At 36.5% G+C, this 18,110-nt stretch overlaps 1 protein-coding gene across 7 annotated transcripts; it reads left to right on the top strand.

Annotated features, from left to right (window-relative positions):
• The first annotated feature begins 2,077 nt into the window (after positions 1-2,077).
• On the top strand, positions 2,078-6,271 carry LOC126614892 (YTH domain-containing protein ECT2-like). 7 transcript variants are annotated; one of them, XM_050282584.1, is made up of 9 exons: positions 2,078-2,263; positions 2,579-2,661; positions 2,855-2,942; positions 3,116-3,189; positions 3,361-3,906; positions 4,409-4,996; positions 5,076-5,288; positions 5,362-5,505; positions 5,708-6,271. In XM_050282584.1, exons 1-9 carry the CDS (start codon positions 2,233-2,235, stop codon positions 5,927-5,929), a joined length of 1,989 nt encoding a protein of 662 aa, XP_050138541.1. In that variant the 5' UTR covers positions 2,078-2,232; the 3' UTR covers positions 5,930-6,271. The 7 variants fall into 7 exon arrangements, with proteins under 7 accessions (XP_050138541.1, XP_050138540.1, XP_050138539.1 ...); XM_050282583.1 differs by having other exon boundaries at positions 2,576-2,661; XM_050282582.1 differs by having other exon boundaries at positions 2,564-2,661.
• The last annotated feature ends 11,839 nt before the right edge of the window (positions 6,272-18,110 follow it).

Raw genomic sequence — 18,110 nt, 5'->3', positions numbered from 1 at the left:
TTTTGCTGTTTTTTTAAGTATAGTTGTTGACGAATTATTATTAGGTACAATACATTACATATATATTATTTGCGGATACGTTTGAATTTACAAAAATCATTAATTGGTACTTTTATTTGTAATTTTGTGCGTTTGATTAGATACATATTGTTAATATTGGTACATTATTTTTATTTTGGTACGTTTTATTTTGTACACATTGTGTATTAGTACGTTTATATTATTCTCAATCCTATTTTCTCTTAACGTATTAAAAGAAAAACTTATTTCAGTACGTTTGATTTTGTGGGATTTAAAAATATTTTAAACTATTTTGGAAAGAAAATATCTTAAATCGTAGATAATTATTGCTAAATTTTAGCATTATTGTGAAAATAAATTGAATCTAACCAACTTTTTTTTTTTTTTTTTACAATTATCTCTAGAGAGTAATTAAAATGCTAGATTATAGGAAATTTGTTACAATATAATGTGCATATATCACCAAAATTATGACAAAAAAATTTAATCATATCAGCAAAAGATATGGATGTTTAATATAAAAAAAATTCAAAACTGAGATGTCTATATTAAAAGATCTCTATTTTTTTTTCTTTCCTTTTGTTTTATTTTGTTGAAAGCAATAGCATCTCATCCTTTGGAACCTAATTTATGTATTATGATGGAGAAGAGGATAAGCTCCACTGGCCCTTTTGTTACGGTCTGGTATCCATGATTCATATGTAAATAACTTTTATAAACCAATCACTCTCTTTCCTCTCTTTCTTAGGGCTTACGATGAAGAGTCGCGTTGGATACTAATCCAACCGTTTAAAATTGCACCCTAGTAAATTAGTAATACACGGGAAATTTTTTGATCCAAACACAAGACTAGTTATAAGTACGAGTAAAATTACTTGTCTATTGTCTCAAAAATACTTGTATAGTTTGTTGTAGGAGCCAATTGTCCCTTATCATTGGTGTCTTTGAAGTTTTTGAAGTTTTTCGAGTCTAAAGTCTTTGAAATTAGCTCAACCGGTTGGGAGGGTATGGCCTACTAAATTAGGGTTATGAATATTCGACTCATAAAGTTTTCTATTTTTAAAAAGTGATCTAATACAATTATTTTGTTGTATCGAGGCTAATACTAGCCCAAACTCGCCCTGTACCAATACAAAATATTAAATGTGTCATGTCTGTTAGACTAATTGACCAACATAATGTATTTGCTCGAGTTTGAATTATCGTCTTATAAATTACAATATTTTAGAATTAAAAATTTATTTTTGTCAAGATAAAAAGGATGTAAATAATCTAACATATCTTTTGTTAGATCCCACATCGTCTAAGGGAGAAGATTCTTTATGCTTTATATGTACATGCTCACCTCTTTTAGCACGAGACTTTTTGGAAGCTCATTGACTTCGGATTCTATAGGAACTCCGAAGTTAAGCGAGATCGCGTGAGAACAATCCCAGAGCAATCCCATGATGGGTGACCCACTGTGAAGTTTTCGTGTGAGTTTCCAGAAACAAAAACGTGAGGGCGTGGTCGGGGCCCAAAGCGAACAATATTATGCTACGACGGAGGTGGGGCCGGGATGTGACAATTTGGTATCAGAACCAATCCATGGCCGGAAGTTTGCCGACAAGGACGCCGGGCCTTTAAGTGGGGTGGATTGTTAGATCCCACATAGCCTAGGGGAGAGGATCTTCTGTGCCTTATATGTACATGCTTACCTTCTTTAGCACGAGACATTTTGGAAGCTCACTGGCTTCAGATTCTATAGGAACTCCGAAGTTAAAGCAAGATCGCACGAGAGTAATCCTAAGATAGGTGACCCACTGGGAAGTTCTCGTATGAGTTTCCAGAAACAAAACCGTGAGGGTGTGATTGGAGCCAAAAGTGAATAATATTGTGTTACGGCGGAGGCGAGGCCGAGATGTGACATCTTTAGCCCTCAAGTAGAAGAATTTTTTTTTACATATATTTAGAAAAATCATAATATTTTTGTTGCAATTTGTTGATAAAAGTACATTCCATAATCCATATTATAAAAAATAAATACCGCGGCTAGAGCCAATTTTGAATGAATGACTAGGTTAGGTACGCTGCTAAACCAAGACTTGTATAAATCTCTCTCTCTACCCAAAAACCCCTAAGAAAGCCCCTGTAAAACCCCTAAAACCCTTTCGCGTTTTAAGCAAGCAGCAGCAGCAGCTGAGGCCGCTCTCTCAAGAGTCACTCTTTGTCATGGCGACCACCGTTTCCCCGCCTGCGGATCGTATCCTTACACTTTCCACTGCTTCTTCGTTTTTTGGGCTTCTTTCAACTTTTTGTTTTCGAATTTTGGAATGTTGGCTTTGTTATACATGTATGTATGGGGCTACATCGCTAGATCTGTCACTTGCTTTGTCTTTGAGTGCTATTAGGGTTTCTCTGTGACATAAAAGCTGTTGATTTTCTAATATTGAATTGGGATTTTGTATTTCTTTTAAAAGAAGTTCTGCCTTTATTTTTATATGAATTGTATTTTTCGCTTGTTTGTATCTACTGTTGTATTTTGTATTTCCTTGACCCTCAGGGTTTTCTTCAGAAGCTGCAGACTTGCTGCAGAATTTGGCCTTGGAATCTCAGACCAAGGGACCTGATGATATCCCTGACCCTGCCACTGCCAGGAAGGTAATTCTCGTCTCTGCTCTTATTCTCTCGTCTTTATTTTTTTTTTTAATTTTAACTTTTTTCGTTTTAACATGTGAACAAACTGTAATGGAGAATGATCGATTGATCAGTGAATTTGTGTTTCGAGCTTGATTATCAATTTCGTGATTTTCAGCCCATTGTTGTGACTGCTAAGAGCAAGTCTTATGTTCAGTCTACAGCCCCATTACATAAGGATTTTATGAATCCATCTGCGTGCTATCTCCCTAATGGTTACACACCTTCTGCCTATTACTATGGAGGTAATGCTTATGCGCTGTCTTCCATTATCACATCTGTTATTGGATTTTATTATATAAGTGCTCAGCTACGAGTTTTGAATTCCATTGTCATGTTGAAAACCCATTAGGCAGTGAACGCTCTTATGGTTTGTATGGTATTGATGATTCTGTTGTTGATGGTCTGGGTTTTATAGGCTATGGTGGGACTGGAAATGAGTGGGGCGGTATTTCAAGTTATGTTAATCCAAATGGAAGCGATGTGAATTCTGTGAGTTTTACGTAGTCTGTTTTGTCAAAGGGTCTCTACCTACCAGAGTTGTATTTTTCTGTTTATATATTCTTACACCTCTTAGGTGATTTGAATTCTAAGGTGGATATTCTCTGAGAAACTCTTTTGTATCCTGGCATCATATCATATAATGCTTGTTGCATATTTCAGGCTGTCTATGGGGATAACGGTTCTTTTATGTATCATCATGGTTATGGTTATGCACCCTACAGCACATATTCGACATCGGGGTCCCCAGTTTCAACTGTTGGAAGTGATGGTCAGCTTTATGGACCTCAGCAGTACCAATATCCTCCGTATTTTAAGCAGCTGAAACCTAACAGTGGTTCACACACCCCTAATTCAGCTGTTCCTTCCCAGGGGACTGTCTCTACAGCGAAGGATGCTGGCCAAAAGCCCTCATTTGTGGGAACGGCTAATGGGAATCCTAATGGTGTTGCGACCAGTGTGGGTAAGAAGGGAAATACTCCTTCCGGTTTCTCAAAACCAACAAATAACAACTCATCACTGAATGTAAAGGGTTCCTTCAGTGGACACTTTGATACAATATATGGTTTTGATGGTTTGCTAACTCCTACCCCATGGTTTGAATGGCCAATGTGTTCAAATGGACTGGGTAAACCAATGACTGGAAATACAGTCAACAGAACTCCATCTTCCAAGAATCAGACTTCCCGATCAAATTCTCAATTCACGGTACGCTTGCCTATCACTGTTGACATTTCGTACTACTTTCTTTTTGCTTCCCTCCTTCCCGGCTAGTTGAAACATATATAGTTAGGTCTGAGCAAGTTGGGACAGATCTCCAAGTAAAATTGGAATGAAATGTCACGCTGACCCGTTCTTAGGATTAATCAATCTTCTGTTCAAATGTTTGTACCTAGTATATCTGTGTGATATTAAACACATTGACCTGTGATCTGGTTGGTTGAGCAGCTAGTTAACTACAAGCTTCAGATTTTTCCCTTTTGAATTTTGATGGGGAAACAAATGGGTAGTAGTAGTAGCTTTTCTCTTGGAGTTCACCTCACTGGAAAATTGATTGATCTGATTGCAGCCCTCCTTTTTTATTACTAGTTATGCTTTAGGTCATATTTCATCTATTGTGGAGTGATTTTATAATTGATGGAATGATCTGACTTTTATGGATTGTTCTTGGAGGTGGCCTCTCAAGGATTTCTGTTACGTGACTTTGTAGGGTTTGCACCACACGAGGATGGGGTACGGTATGGATACAGCTAACGGACTTGTGAATGGAATGTATACCAATGAATTGTATGGTCAGTATTGGGACCCAATTAGACTTGGTATGGGATTTGGAGTCAATGGTTTTGGTATGCATAGAAATAGAAGTGGGTGGACGGCTCTTCAAAACAAGTATAAAACCAGGGGGCGAGGCAGTTCCTTTCGCTTTGGTAACCAGGATTTAGAAGGCTTGGATGAGTTGAACAAGGGACCTAGAGGTAAAAGTTCAAAAAATCAAAAGGGAAATTCACCTGATGCTGTAGCAGTTAAGGGGAGTAACACGCCGCTGAATAAAGCTGATGATGAGAAGGATGCAATTAGCATAGTGGCAGAGCAGGAGCAGTACATTGGAACAGATATCTATGATCATTATGCTGATGCTAAGTTCTTTGTTATTAAGTCATATAGTGAGGATGATGTCCATAAGTGTGTCAAGTATAATGTTTGGGCCAGCACACCAAATGGAAACAATAAGCTTCATGCAGCATACCAGGAGGCTCAGGAGAAATCAGGTGGCTGCCCTGTGTTTCTGTTTTTCTCGGTGAGCACCATTATCCACTGCATTAGTCCATTATTTCATTTGTTGCTTTCCTTGGCTTAGCTGCTTCTTCTTTCCCTAGGTGAATGCCAGTGGCCAATTTGTTGGCATAGCAGAGATGGTGGGGCTGGTAGATTTTAACAAGAATGTGGAACATTGGCAACAAGACAAGTGGACTGGCTGTTTTCCAGTTAAGTGGCACATTGTAAAGGATGTACCCAACAGTTTGCTAAAGCACATTATCCTAGAGAATAATGAAAACAAACCTGTCGCTAACAGCAGGGACACTCAAGAGGTATGTCTACTTATTTTCTTTATCTTGTTATTCCTTTATCTTGTCTGGGGTTAAGCTTTATGTGTTTACGCAGGTCAAGCCAGAGCAGGGGCTTAAAATGATCAAGATATTCAAGGATCATTCCAGTAAAACAAGCCTTTTGGATGATTTTGAGTTCTATGAAGCTCGCCAGAAGACAATTCAGGAAAATAAAGCAAAGCAGCAGATCCGGAAACAGGCAAGTTTTTGCCCTTCATCCAGTAATTCTTATTTTAGAAGCATAGTTTTATCCTTTCCTTTCAGGACCTCCATGCGATGCAACTGTTTCATATGCATTAAGCTCTTTTTCTTTTCTTACTGCTACATTTGTACTTGCTATTAAATAAGCCACTTTGATTGAGAAGAATTTATTGTATTCTCTGTTGATTATCTAAATAAAGGTATTGGATGGGAAGCCAAGTGATAGAAGAAATGATGGGGTAAATGAGGCGCTCAAATCACTAGATTCATTGGGAACTGCCTTAGATTTGATTAAGGAAACGACACCAAGTGCTGAGATTGGTGAAGAACTGAAGTTGTCGGAGAATGGATCAGTTGCTGAAACAGGAGGCAATCCCAAGGGTCCAGAACTAGCTGTGACCAAGATGATTGTAACAAAATAGGTTGCAAATGGTTGCTAGTTTACTAGTTTGTGCAATGCACATTAGTGGGTCGTACCATTGAAGGTTTTATTAGTAGGAGTTTCTTGAGAGGATTTACTGCTTTCAGTGAAATATATTAGTCAGAGTATGAATAGGTGTAATTTAGAGATTTCCATGCGCCAGGTTATTCTTCATGTGGGTCGGTTTGTTTTAACAATAGTTGCTTCTATCTCCCTCTTATGCTGTTTTTGCTGCTCCTTGTTTGTGGGGGAGGTTATTGGCTGTTTCGGGGGATAAAACCTTTGATTGTATTCTAGAATCTGCCCTTATGCTGTGAAAATGGCTTGGCTTTTTGGCTTTCTATTTGTTTGTGTAAATTACATTTTGCATCCTTAAGTTTGGGTCACCTGGCAAACTTATACATTAAAATCTTTTGAACATTGCAGTACATCAACTTACGAATTCGTTGTAATGTCACACATCCGTTAAATTGACTGTTAAATGATGATGTGTCGACTTTTTACTAATGTTATATCACATGTGCCACGTGGACAAACAACCAATTTAGATAAAAAAATTGTGACTTATAGCTTATGGTTTTTGTGAAAAAGGAATTATAGCTTTTAGTTTTTGTGAAAAAACAAAATTGAGTTTCACATAACATCTTCAAAAAATTTCACTTTCATCTCACGTACTATTTTATTTCAATATAATACATTCGTTACATTTTTCATCCATTGGTCCGTTAAGAGTTGATGTGGCTGCTACATTTGTGCTGACGTGGTTGCCAACTTTTTGCAAACCGTGCTTCAAGAGGAACTTGAAGAACATGCTGTAGAGCTTCACAGCTACGCTTGGCATTTCTCTCACTTTCTCTCTTTACAAATTGGGAGATTTGCAGAGACTGGAAAAATGAGAAATGGAGGGTGGGATTTTCTGGGTTGTCAGTGTAAATTCATAGCGGATTAAGGATTTAAGATTAAGGGTTAATTAATCTCCCTGTGAAAATCGGATTCATAAGGAGGTGGGGGTGGGGTGGGGTGGGTTTTTGGATGGGATGGGAGGTGAAGAGAGTGGAGAGGGATGTGGGTCGGGGGGAATGGGTTTATGGGTTTTAGTTTTAAATGCATAAATTTTTTTTTTTTGGCCACATGACACAAATTTGGCAACCACGTCAGCACAAATGTGGCAGCCACGTCGGCTCTTATCGGACTAATGGATGGAAAATGTAACGAATGTATTATATTGAAATAAAATAGTACGTGAGGTATGAAAGTGAAATTTTTTGAAGATGTTGTATGAGGTTGCAATAAACCTCAACCTTGAGGTGGTAAAGTGTAATTTACCCAAAAATCTTTTGCGTGGTCATTAAGAAAAAAATATTCTAAGGCCTTGGAGTAGTTCCACCCTTGAGCAAAGGCAATTATTGCCTTAGTTGATAGTAATTGCCTGAGAATATCTCTACTCTGTAAATAAATTACCTGACAATTTGATATTAAAAAAATTATTTTTTAAAACATTTAATACATAAACAATTAAAAATATGTTGCAGTCCTATTAGATTAGGAATGTAATTGAGTAAATCCTAACATATCTGGGATATCGTTATTGGATTTTATCATATCTCTTAGACTAGATATTATCTTATTAGAGTTGTAATCTTATTAGGGTAAGAAATTAACCTTCCCTACTACTATAAATAAAGGCACAATGGGGTGTAATAAAACACACCTCACAATTACACATCTCTCTTTCTTTCTACTATGTCACACCCCCCCTTTCTCTGCCCTTATTATAATTCAGTAAATTAGGCCTACAACAAAATCTACTATTGTTTTATTATTTATATTTTTTTTACTTTCTGGAACAATCTCTAGGTTTCTCCAATGCCTCCATTTCCCTCTCCCTCTATCTTCCTCGCCCTTTCTCTCTTTCCCTATTTTTTTTCTCCGCTCCTCTACCTCTGCCTCTCTCTCTCAATCCTTCCTCCACAAATTTGGGTTTTGGATTTGAATCATGAGTTTTGGGTCTGCAACTTGACCCCTCTGCAAATGCTCCGTTCATCTAATCTGGATTTTCTAGAGAAAAGGTAGTTGCATATGAGTTTTTTTGGAGAGAAGAGTGGGAGAGAAGCACAGGCAAAGAAATTTTGGACGTAGCTGACGTCAGCATGACATCAGACCACTAGGGTGCAAGGTCACGCAGTTCTTACCCAATTGCTAGGTCGAGGGATTTGGGTCCACTGAATAGCTGCACGGATCCCGCTTAGTTTTGAGTGCCTCGATTTTCGTACGTAGAGGCCGCCTCATTTGCTGTGCCAAAAGTCCAATGTGTATTTGGTTAGTAGAGTCCGTCTCGTTTTGCATGCACAAAGATCGCATCCCATTTTGTGTGTCCAGGTTCGCTTATTTCTGCACACGTGGAGTCTGCCTAGTTTAGCATGTGTCAAGCCCGCCTAACACTCACGTTTTTTGTTAAAAAATTAATTTTTTATTTTCGTGAAATATTTTTCGTGAGCATTAAGGAAAACTTTTATAAAGCGTTTGAAAGTGGTTTTACGCTTTATTGAGCAATAATGCATATTTGGTATAATATTTAAGTCCCCTCAAGAATATCAACGGAAAGTTTTACTTAATTTTCAAAACTTCAAGGTGAGGCGAAGGCGAAAATAAAATTTTGAACGATGATTTATGTATGAATTTGCAAAATCGACTAAAAATTGTGATTTTTAACCCACATTTTTTGTGTAAAATGCAAATATCTTATTTTTGCGAAATGTTTTCTGTTAGCATTAAGGAAATCTTTATAAGGCATTTGGTAGCAGTTTTATGATTTATGGAGCAATGAATGTACATTTAGTATAATAATTAAGCCGAAAACTAAAGAAATAAGTGAAAAATATAATAGTGAGGCCTAAAACATTGTTAAAATTGGGTTCCACCCTAAAGAATATCAACGAAAAGTCTTATCTTAATTTTCAAAACTTCAGGGTGAGGCGAAGATGAAAAGAATTGAAATGAACGGTGATTTATTTATGAATTTGCAAAACGACTAAAAACCGTGGGTAGTGCCCTTCACGTTTTTTTTTTTTTGTGAAAAATGCAAATTTTTTATTTTTGTGAAATATCTTCCGCGAGCATTAAGGAGAACTTGATAAGGTGTTTGGAAACGGTTTTATGATTTATTGAGCAACAAATGTATACTTAGTAGAATTTTTAAGCCGAAAACTAAAAAAATAAGTGAAAAAATACAATAGTGAGGAACAAAACATTGTCAAATGGGGTTCCACCCTCAAGAATCTCAACAGAAAGTCTTACCTTAATTTTCAAAATTTCACAGTGAGGCGAAGGTGAAAATAAATAGATTTATGTAAAATTTGCAAAACTGTCTGAAAACCATGAATATTAATCCACGTTTTTTTGGGAAAAATGCAAATTTTTTATTTTCGGGAAATATCTTCCGTGAGCATTAAGGAGAACTTTATAAGGTGTTTGGAAGTGATTTTATGATTTATTGAGCAACAAATGTATACTTAGTAGAATTTTTAAGCCGAAAACTGAAAAAATAAGTGAAAAATGCAATAGTGAGGACCAAAATATAGTCAAATGGGGTTCCACCGTAAATAATCTCAATGGAAAATCTTGCCTTAATTTTCAAAATTCCAAGGTGAGGCGAAGGTGAAAACAAATAGATTGAACGATAATTTATGTAGGAATTTGTAAAACCGACTAAAAATCGTGAGTGTTAATACACATTTTGGTCAAAAATGATTTTTTTTATTTTTGTGAAATATTTTTCGCGAGCATTAATGAAAACTTTATAAAGTAATTTACTATTTATTGAGCAAAACAAATGTATATTTAGCAGAATATTTAAGCCAAAAACTAAAAAAAATAAGTGAAAAATAGTCTTAAAATCACCTGTAGGTGAGGTTTATGCAAAAAATAGCAACATTTTGTTTTGTTCAATAGTCTTTCATAATCTTTTGGTTGATAAAGAGGGTTCTACTAATATGTAGTTTAGATTTAGATAGAAGAAAAATTAACAAAAAAAAAAGGTTCAATTATCTTTAAATTTAGATTTTAAATTGTTGATTGCAAGTGTTTAAATACGAATTATAATAGATTTTTGCACGGGAGAATAAATTTTGAAGACGTGAATTTAATAGTTTATTGTAGTGGTAAGAGAAATAAAAGAAAAATTAACAAAAATGATTCAAATTCTTGCAGGAGGCAGAAAGTCACGCATGATGTTGTGGCTACTAGAGTATCAAATTCTACCACCTTCAAGAATTTGAATCATTTTTTTTGCATTTTTTTAATTTTACTTTAATTTCTCTTACCACTACAACAAAATATCATATTCATGTTCTTCAAAATATATTTTTTCGTGCATGGAGCCCAACTTGTTTTTTGAGAACCCGAGAGTTCCTCGTTATGTGTGGGGGGAGCCAGCCTCGTCTTGTGTGCCTGGGTTTGCCTCATTCTGCATGTGAGGTGTCCGCATTGTTGCGTGCCAGAAGCCCGCCCCTTTTTGCGTCCACGAAGCTTGCACCGTTTTGGTGTGCACGACAGCCTCTTTTTCCGTGCGCATCGCTGGCCTCAATTTATGTGACGTATGCCATCTCGTTTTCATGCGCATAGCTCACCTTATTTTGCATCCAGAACTCCGTCCTATTTTCTGTGAGTGGAGTCTGCCTTGTTTTGCGTGTCATGGTTTGCCTCGTTCTGCATGAGTTGTGTCCCTCTCGTTCTGCGTGCGTCGAGCCCACGCTAACAACCATGTTTTTTTTTTTATAAAAATGCAGATTTTTTATTTTCACAAAATATTTTTCATGAGCATTAAGTTAAACTTTTTAAGGAATTTGGAAGCAAATTTAGGGTTGATTGAGCAACAAATGTATACTTAGTAGAATATTTAAGCCCAAAACTAAAAATAAAATAAGTGAAAAACATAGTAGTGAGGCTGAGAACATTTTCAAATGGGGTTCTACACTCAATAATCACAACGGAAAGTCTCACCTTAATTTTCAAAACTTCATAGTGAGGCGAAGGTGAAAATAAATAGATTTATATGCGAATTTTCAAAACTTCAAATGGGGATAACCCATGTTTTTTGGGGGAAAAATGAAATTTTTTTATTTTCGCGAAATATGTTTCGTGAGCATTAAGGAGAACTTTATAAGGTGTTTGGAAGCGATTTTATGATTTATTGAGCAACAAATGTATACATAGTAGAATATTTAAGCCGAAAACTGAAAAATAAGTGAAAAATACAACAATCAGGACAAAAACATTGTCAAATGGGGTTCCACCCTCAAGAATCACAACGGAAAGTCTTACCTTAATTTTCAAATTTCACGGTGAGGAGAAGGTGAAAATAAATAGATTGAACGATGATTTATGTAGGAATTTGTAAAATATACTAAAAATCGTGAGTGTTAGCCCACGTTTTTTTGGTCAAAAATGCAATTTTTTTTTTTGCAAAATATTTTTCGCGAGCATGAAGGAAAACTTTATAAGGTGTTTGGAAGCGGTTTTATGATTTATTGAGTAACAAATGTATACTTAGTAGAATATTTAAGCCGAAAATTGAAAAAAAATAAGTGAAAAATACAATAGTGAGGACCAAAACATTGTCAAATAGGGTTCGCAAGAATCTCAATGGAAAGTCTCACCTTACTTTTCAAAACTTCACATTGAGGCGAATGTGGAAATAAATAGATTGAACAATGATTTATGTACGAATTTGCAAAACTAACTAAAATCCGTGAGTTAACCAACATTTTTTTTTTTGTGAAAAATACAAATTTTTTATTTTTGCGAAATATCTACCGTGAGCTTCAAGGAGAACTTTATAAGGTGTTTAGAAGCAGTTTTATGATTTATTGAGCAACAAATGTATACTTAGTAGAATCTTTAAGCCGAAAACTGAAAAAATAAGTGAAAAATACAATAGTGAGGACAAAAACATTGTCAAATGGGGTTCCACCCTCAAGAATCACAATGGAAAGTGTCACATCCCAGCATGGGCCCCCACCACATCCTAGGCTCAATTCCACCGTAGCACGATATTGTCTGCTTTGGACCTTGACCACGCCCTCACGGTTTTGTTTCTAGGAACTCACATGAGAATTTCCCACTAGGTCACCCATCATGGGATTGCTCTCTAGCGAACTCACTTAACTTCGGAGTTCCGATGGAACCCGAAGCTAGTGAGCTCCCAAAATGCCTCGTGCTAGGAAGAGATGGACATGTACATATAAGGCTTAGAGAATCCACTCCCATGGGCAATGTGGGATGTTACTTGCCCCAAATCCACCAATTTTGAAATATTTTCCTTCAATTACCACCATCATTAGACTTCCCTTGAGGCCTAGAACAAAGCCCAATCAAACTTGGAGACGTCGGAGCACCGGAGAGGAAGAATCAAGAACACTCAAACCTAGGATTTCGGCGGGGTTTCATGAAATTAAGGTTTTTCCGGGCCAAATTTGCCTTAGTCACAGGTATGAAAGTGTCTCTACTCATTGAGATCTTCATTCCTGTAAAATTTGGGAATTTTTAGAAATAGTTGAATTTTTCGGCGAGTTGAGGTTGTGGACCGCCACCTGCGGTGGCGCATGGGCCGAGACGCCCCCTAACCTCCTTAGGCTAAATTTGAATATGCTGATTCCATTGGTGAAGTCCGATTGACAAATTTCCGTCGTTTGAACGTAGTTCCATTAAGGATCGCCTTTTGATTATTATAATAATCGATGATCCGACCGTTGGATCGTTACCAAACTTTGATACGTTGTAATACGTAATATTTGAGGATATTAGAAGCTTATGGATTGGGAATCCGACGTACGGATCTTCCCAATTAGGATATGTAAGTTACATGTTCTATTGACAAGAATTCTAAGACATGTTTTGATAATTGTTCTAAGCGCCGATCGTTCGTGACGCCTTGATGTTTGTGCTAGGGAGTTGTAGTGCGGACTTCAGGTGAGTGGGCTTTTGGTTTTCTATATATACATAAATATGTTTTCCATTTTTCCAGAAATTGTTTTAAATGGATTTACGTTTTAAATGTCATGTCAATTGCATTACATTGTAGTCTATGCATTAGTATAGATATGCATATTATTGCATGACGCTGCGGACGCCAAGGTAAGCTTCAGATGAGCACATATTGATGATAGTGATTGCAGTGTGTATGGTTATGTTTATATGCATTTAATGCTCATTATCCTGAACCCCGATGTTAGTGTTCCGCTTGAGGCCAGGGCATAGCCTTCACGTGATCGTTCACCTCTTGCACCACACGCTCACCTTGGATCCAAGGCAGGTGCCAACCTATCTTACAGGTCACATTAGGTGGTTCCGACTCGTAGGTGACTTGCGATTTATCGCATAGCCTTCAAATGATCGTAGCACTTGAGCGTATCTATTTATACCCAGCCTGTTGTTCAGATCACATTAGGTGGTTCTGACTCGTGTGCAGGAATTGGTTAATGAGCTATAGGTTCAGCCGTACAGGTCACGTTAGGTGACTCCGGCTGGCATATCATTTTACATTGATTTATTTCACCTGGCTTACATATTTCATTGTTGAAATGCTATGACATGGCATACTTGTTTTTACTGTCGTTGTACATTGTTTTTACGTATATACGTAGTATTATTTTCTGGGAATTTATAGGGGTTTTATGGTGAAGGGTTATTAATTTTGGAAAAGAGAAATGGTTTTCAAAAAGTTTGTTTTTGCCTACTCACGTTTTTTGTTTTGCACCCCTCCAAGTTTTAGATGCTGAAACTTCGTATCAACGAGGATTCTTGGCAAATCTCAGTATAGGTGGTTACCTCTGAGGGTATGATCCTTACCCACACTACTGTACTTTACTTATGCTTTGACGTTGCGTGTGAAATGGGTTCATTCCCGCTCACAGCGCACTCTAGTCTTTAGACATTTTTAGATTTAAATTTATTCACATTTTTCCCATCATTATACTTTATGGCTTCGTCACCTTCCTGGTGTCGGCCAACACAATTTGATTCGAATTCCTAGTGGACATTCCGGGTCGGGGTGTGTCAGAAAGTCTGACCTTAATTTTCAAAATTTCATGGTGAGGCGAAGATGAAAATAAATAGATTGAACGATGATTTACGTAGGAATTTGTAAAACTGACTAAAAATCGTGAGTCACGTTTTTTTGATCAAAAATGCAAATTTGTATTTTTCGAAATATTTTCCGTGAGCATTAAGGAAAACTTTATAAGGTGGTTGGAAGCGGTTTTACGATTTAGTGAGCAACAAATGTATGCTTAGAAGAATATTTAAACCGAAAATTGAAAAAAATAAGTGAAAAATACAATAGTGAGGACCAAAACATTGTCAAATAGGGTTCCACCTGCAAGAATCTCAATGGAAAGTCTCACCTTAATTTTCAAAACTTCACAGTGCGGCAAAGGTGGAAATAAATAGATTGAACGGTGATTTATGTACGAATTTGCAAAACCGACTAAAATTTATGAGTGTTAACCAACGTTTTTTTTGTGAAAAATGCAAATTTTTTATTTCTGCGAAATATCTTCCGTGAGCTTTAAGGAGAACTTTATAAGGTGTTTGGAAGCAGATTTACTATTTATTGAGCAACAAATGTATACTTAGTAGAATATTTAAGCAAAAAACTAAAAAAATAAGTGAAAAATACAATTGTGAGGACCAAATCATTGTCAAATGGGGTTCCACCCTCAAGAATCTCAATGGAAAGTCTTACCATAATTTTTAAAATTTCACGGTGAGGTGAAGGTGAAAATAAATAGATTGAATAATGATTTATGTACGAATTTGTAAAACCGACTAAAAATAATGAGTTAGAACCCACATGTTTTTGGTCAAAAATGCAAAGTTTTATTTTTGCTAAATATTTTTCGTGAGCATTAAGGAAAACTTTATAAGGTGTTTGGAAGCGGTTTTATGATTTATTGAGCAACAAATGTATACTTAGTAGAATATTTAAGCCAAAAACTGAAAAAATAAGTGAAAAATACAATAGTGAGGACTAAAACATTGTCAAATGGGGTTCCACCCGTAAGAATCTCAATGGAAAGTGTCACCTTAATTTTCAAAACTTCACATTGAGGCGAAGGTGGAAATAAATAGATTGAATGGGGATTTATGTACAAATTTGCAAAACCGATTAAAATCTGTGAGTGTTAACCAACGTTTTTTATTGTGAAAAATGCAAATTTTTTATTTTACCGAAATATCTTCCATGAGCATTAAGGAAAACTGTATAAGGTATTTGGAAGTTATTTTATGATTTATTGAGCAACAAATGTATACTTAATAGAATATTTAAGTCGAAAACTGAAAAAATAAGTGAAAAATACAATTGTGAGGACCAAAACATTGTCAAATGGGGTTCCACTGTCACTGCCCGTCCCGAAATTTCATTTATCGTGGATGTGAATTGACGGAATTGCACTTAAAGGTTGCTAACGTATGTGTGACTTATTTATTTGAATAATGCATACCTTCCTAAGTTTTTGGAAAAATTAAGTTGGACTAAAAATTGTATGCATTTTTGTGTGGTTAGGGACTTAGAGGACCACACCAATTCCTATCACGCTTTCTCTCCTATCCCGTATCTCTCATTTCTCTCAGAACTCACCCTCTCTCTCTTCCCTCACGTACGGACCACACCCAAAGAACCTTAAATTTTCACAGATCGAAGGCATTGATGGTACCATTGTATTCCTCGTGGTGTGGCGAGTCCAGGGATACCATTTTCAGGTAAGAAATCCTTCGAAAACTCATGAAATCCGAACCCCAGTTTTGAGTAATGTTCATGTGGACGTAAATATGGTTGTTTCAGGGAATTTGAAGCTCTTAGGAAGCTTAGTGAGGTTCTAAGGAAGCTCGGAGAAGAAGAATTGAAGGAATTGGACGTAAGGATCCCTAGTTTTTCTACATGTCGTAAGCTTCAAATTGGTACCAATTATGTAGATTGTGGTTGAGAAACGAGCGAGAAAAGGGGAGTTGCAGGTTTTCCCAGTTTCCGGCGCCAGCGAGATTTTCCGGCGTCTGGAGATAGGGGATGATGCGTGTGGGGGCGCGTGCGGCATTGAAATTTTTTTCTAAAAATATCTCGACGTCCGTGACGTCGAGTAGGTCATTGTGTTATATTCATATACCCAAATTGAGCATCGTATGAGAGATTATTACGTATTGTTGGTTATGTGCTTTTAAATAACATTTTTATAGTTGTTTCGCATATATGTGAGACCTATCACGAGGACGAGCGCATTCAAGGGTGTCACGGGGGTTACCGACATACCGGTAAGTAGGCAGTTATTTTCTGTTTATACCTATATACTACTGATTTTTCCGAGAAATTAAATTTAAATGAAAGTATGTTTTAAAATGTCATGCATGCATAATATATGAAATATATGAATTAGTATTTGATGCATATATATGAAATGGTGTTGTGGACGCACAGGTGAGTATTAGGCGAGTTTATGTTGTTCGTGTGATTTATTGATGATGTGAATTGTGTTGAGAGCTCATAACCTGCACCCCTGGTGTTCGTGCTTATATTATTCACTCCGCACCACACGCTCACCTTGGATCCAAGTAGATGCATGTTGTACAGACCATTAGAGGTGGTTCTGACATGTCGTACAGACCATTAGAGATGGTTTCGACTTGTAGGTGACTTTAGATTATTATACAGCTGTTGATAAGAGAAGCACTAGAACGTATTCTTACACCATTCTTGTTGTACAGACTACTTCAGGTAGTTTCGATTTATGTGCAGAGTAGCGCCGTACAGGTCATAGTTGATGACTCCGGTTGGTTTGGATATTGAGCTATAGAATTAACCGTACAAGACAGCTGCAGGGTCTCCGGTTGATTCCTTATTTCATATGTTATATTGATGCATCCTTATTATGTTTTGAAGCATAGCATGGCATATTTTCCTGAAAAGTGTTAAAGAATTGTGATTTGAGTTATTTGCTGTTATATATGGTTATACATATACTATTTTTCTAGGAAAGTATACAGGTTTTACAGCGAGGGGTTAGAAATGTTATTAAATGAAATATTTTCGAAAAGCTTTGTTTTACTGACCCATTCAATCTTGTTTTGCGCCCCTCCAGGTTCTAGTTAGCAGTGTTGGTGGCTCACGAGGATTCCCACGGCGTTCTGACAGACTACTTAAATGTAGGACTCACTTTTGGGTGTTGTAATTTAGTAATGGTCCTACTTGACTGCACCTAGTACTTATGTTCTGATTATGTGTGTTTCACACTTAAACTTACTCTAGCATGTTAGTTGGATATTATTGCTAGTAGTTGGTTTTTTATTCCTTCGTATTTCTTTTACCTTGTTGCTTCCGCGTCGCACTTTTGGTTATGTCACGCCCACGTGACGGCCAGCACGCCTTGATTCTAGTATCGGGGTGTGTCATCCACCCTCAAAAATCTCAACGGAAAGTCTTACCTTAATTTTCAAAATTTAACGGTGAGGGGAAGGTGAAAATAAATAGATTGAACGATTATTTATGTACGAATTTGTAAAACCGACTAAAAATCGTTAGTGTTAACCCACATTCTTTTGGTCAAAAATGCAAAGTTGTATTTTTGCGAAATATTTTTCACGAGCATCAAGGAAAACTTTATAAGGTGAGGTGGAGGTGAAAATAAATAGATTGAATGATGATTTATGTACGAATTTGTAAAACCGACTAAAAATCATGAGTGTTAACCCACGTTTTTTTGGTCAAAAATGAAAAGTTTTATTTTTACGAAATATTTTCTGTGAGCATTAAGGAAAACTTTATAAGGTGTTTGGAAGCGGAATGTATACTTAGTAAAATATTTAAGCCGAAAGCTGAAAAAATAAGTGAAAAATACAATAGTAAGGACCAAAATATTGTCAAATGGGGTTCCACCCGCAAGAATCTCAATGGAAAGTTTCACCTTACTTTTCAAAACTTCACATTGAGGCGAATGTGGAAATAAATAGATTGAATGGTGATTTATGTACGAATTTGCAAAACCGACTAAAATCCGTGAGTGTTAACCAACTTTTTTTTTTGTGAAAAAATGCAAATTTTTTATTTTCACGAAATATCTTCCGTGAGCATTAAGGAGAATTTTATAAGAAAATAAGGATGCATTGAAACCGAAAAACTAAGAAAATAAGGA

The sequence above is a fragment of the Malus sylvestris genome, chromosome 3, assembly GCF_916048215.2.
Source record: "Malus sylvestris chromosome 3, drMalSylv7.2, whole genome shotgun sequence".
NCBI classification, from domain to species: Eukaryota; Viridiplantae; Streptophyta; class Magnoliopsida; order Rosales; family Rosaceae; genus Malus; species Malus sylvestris.
This window is presented reverse-complemented; position numbering and strand designations above follow the sequence as displayed.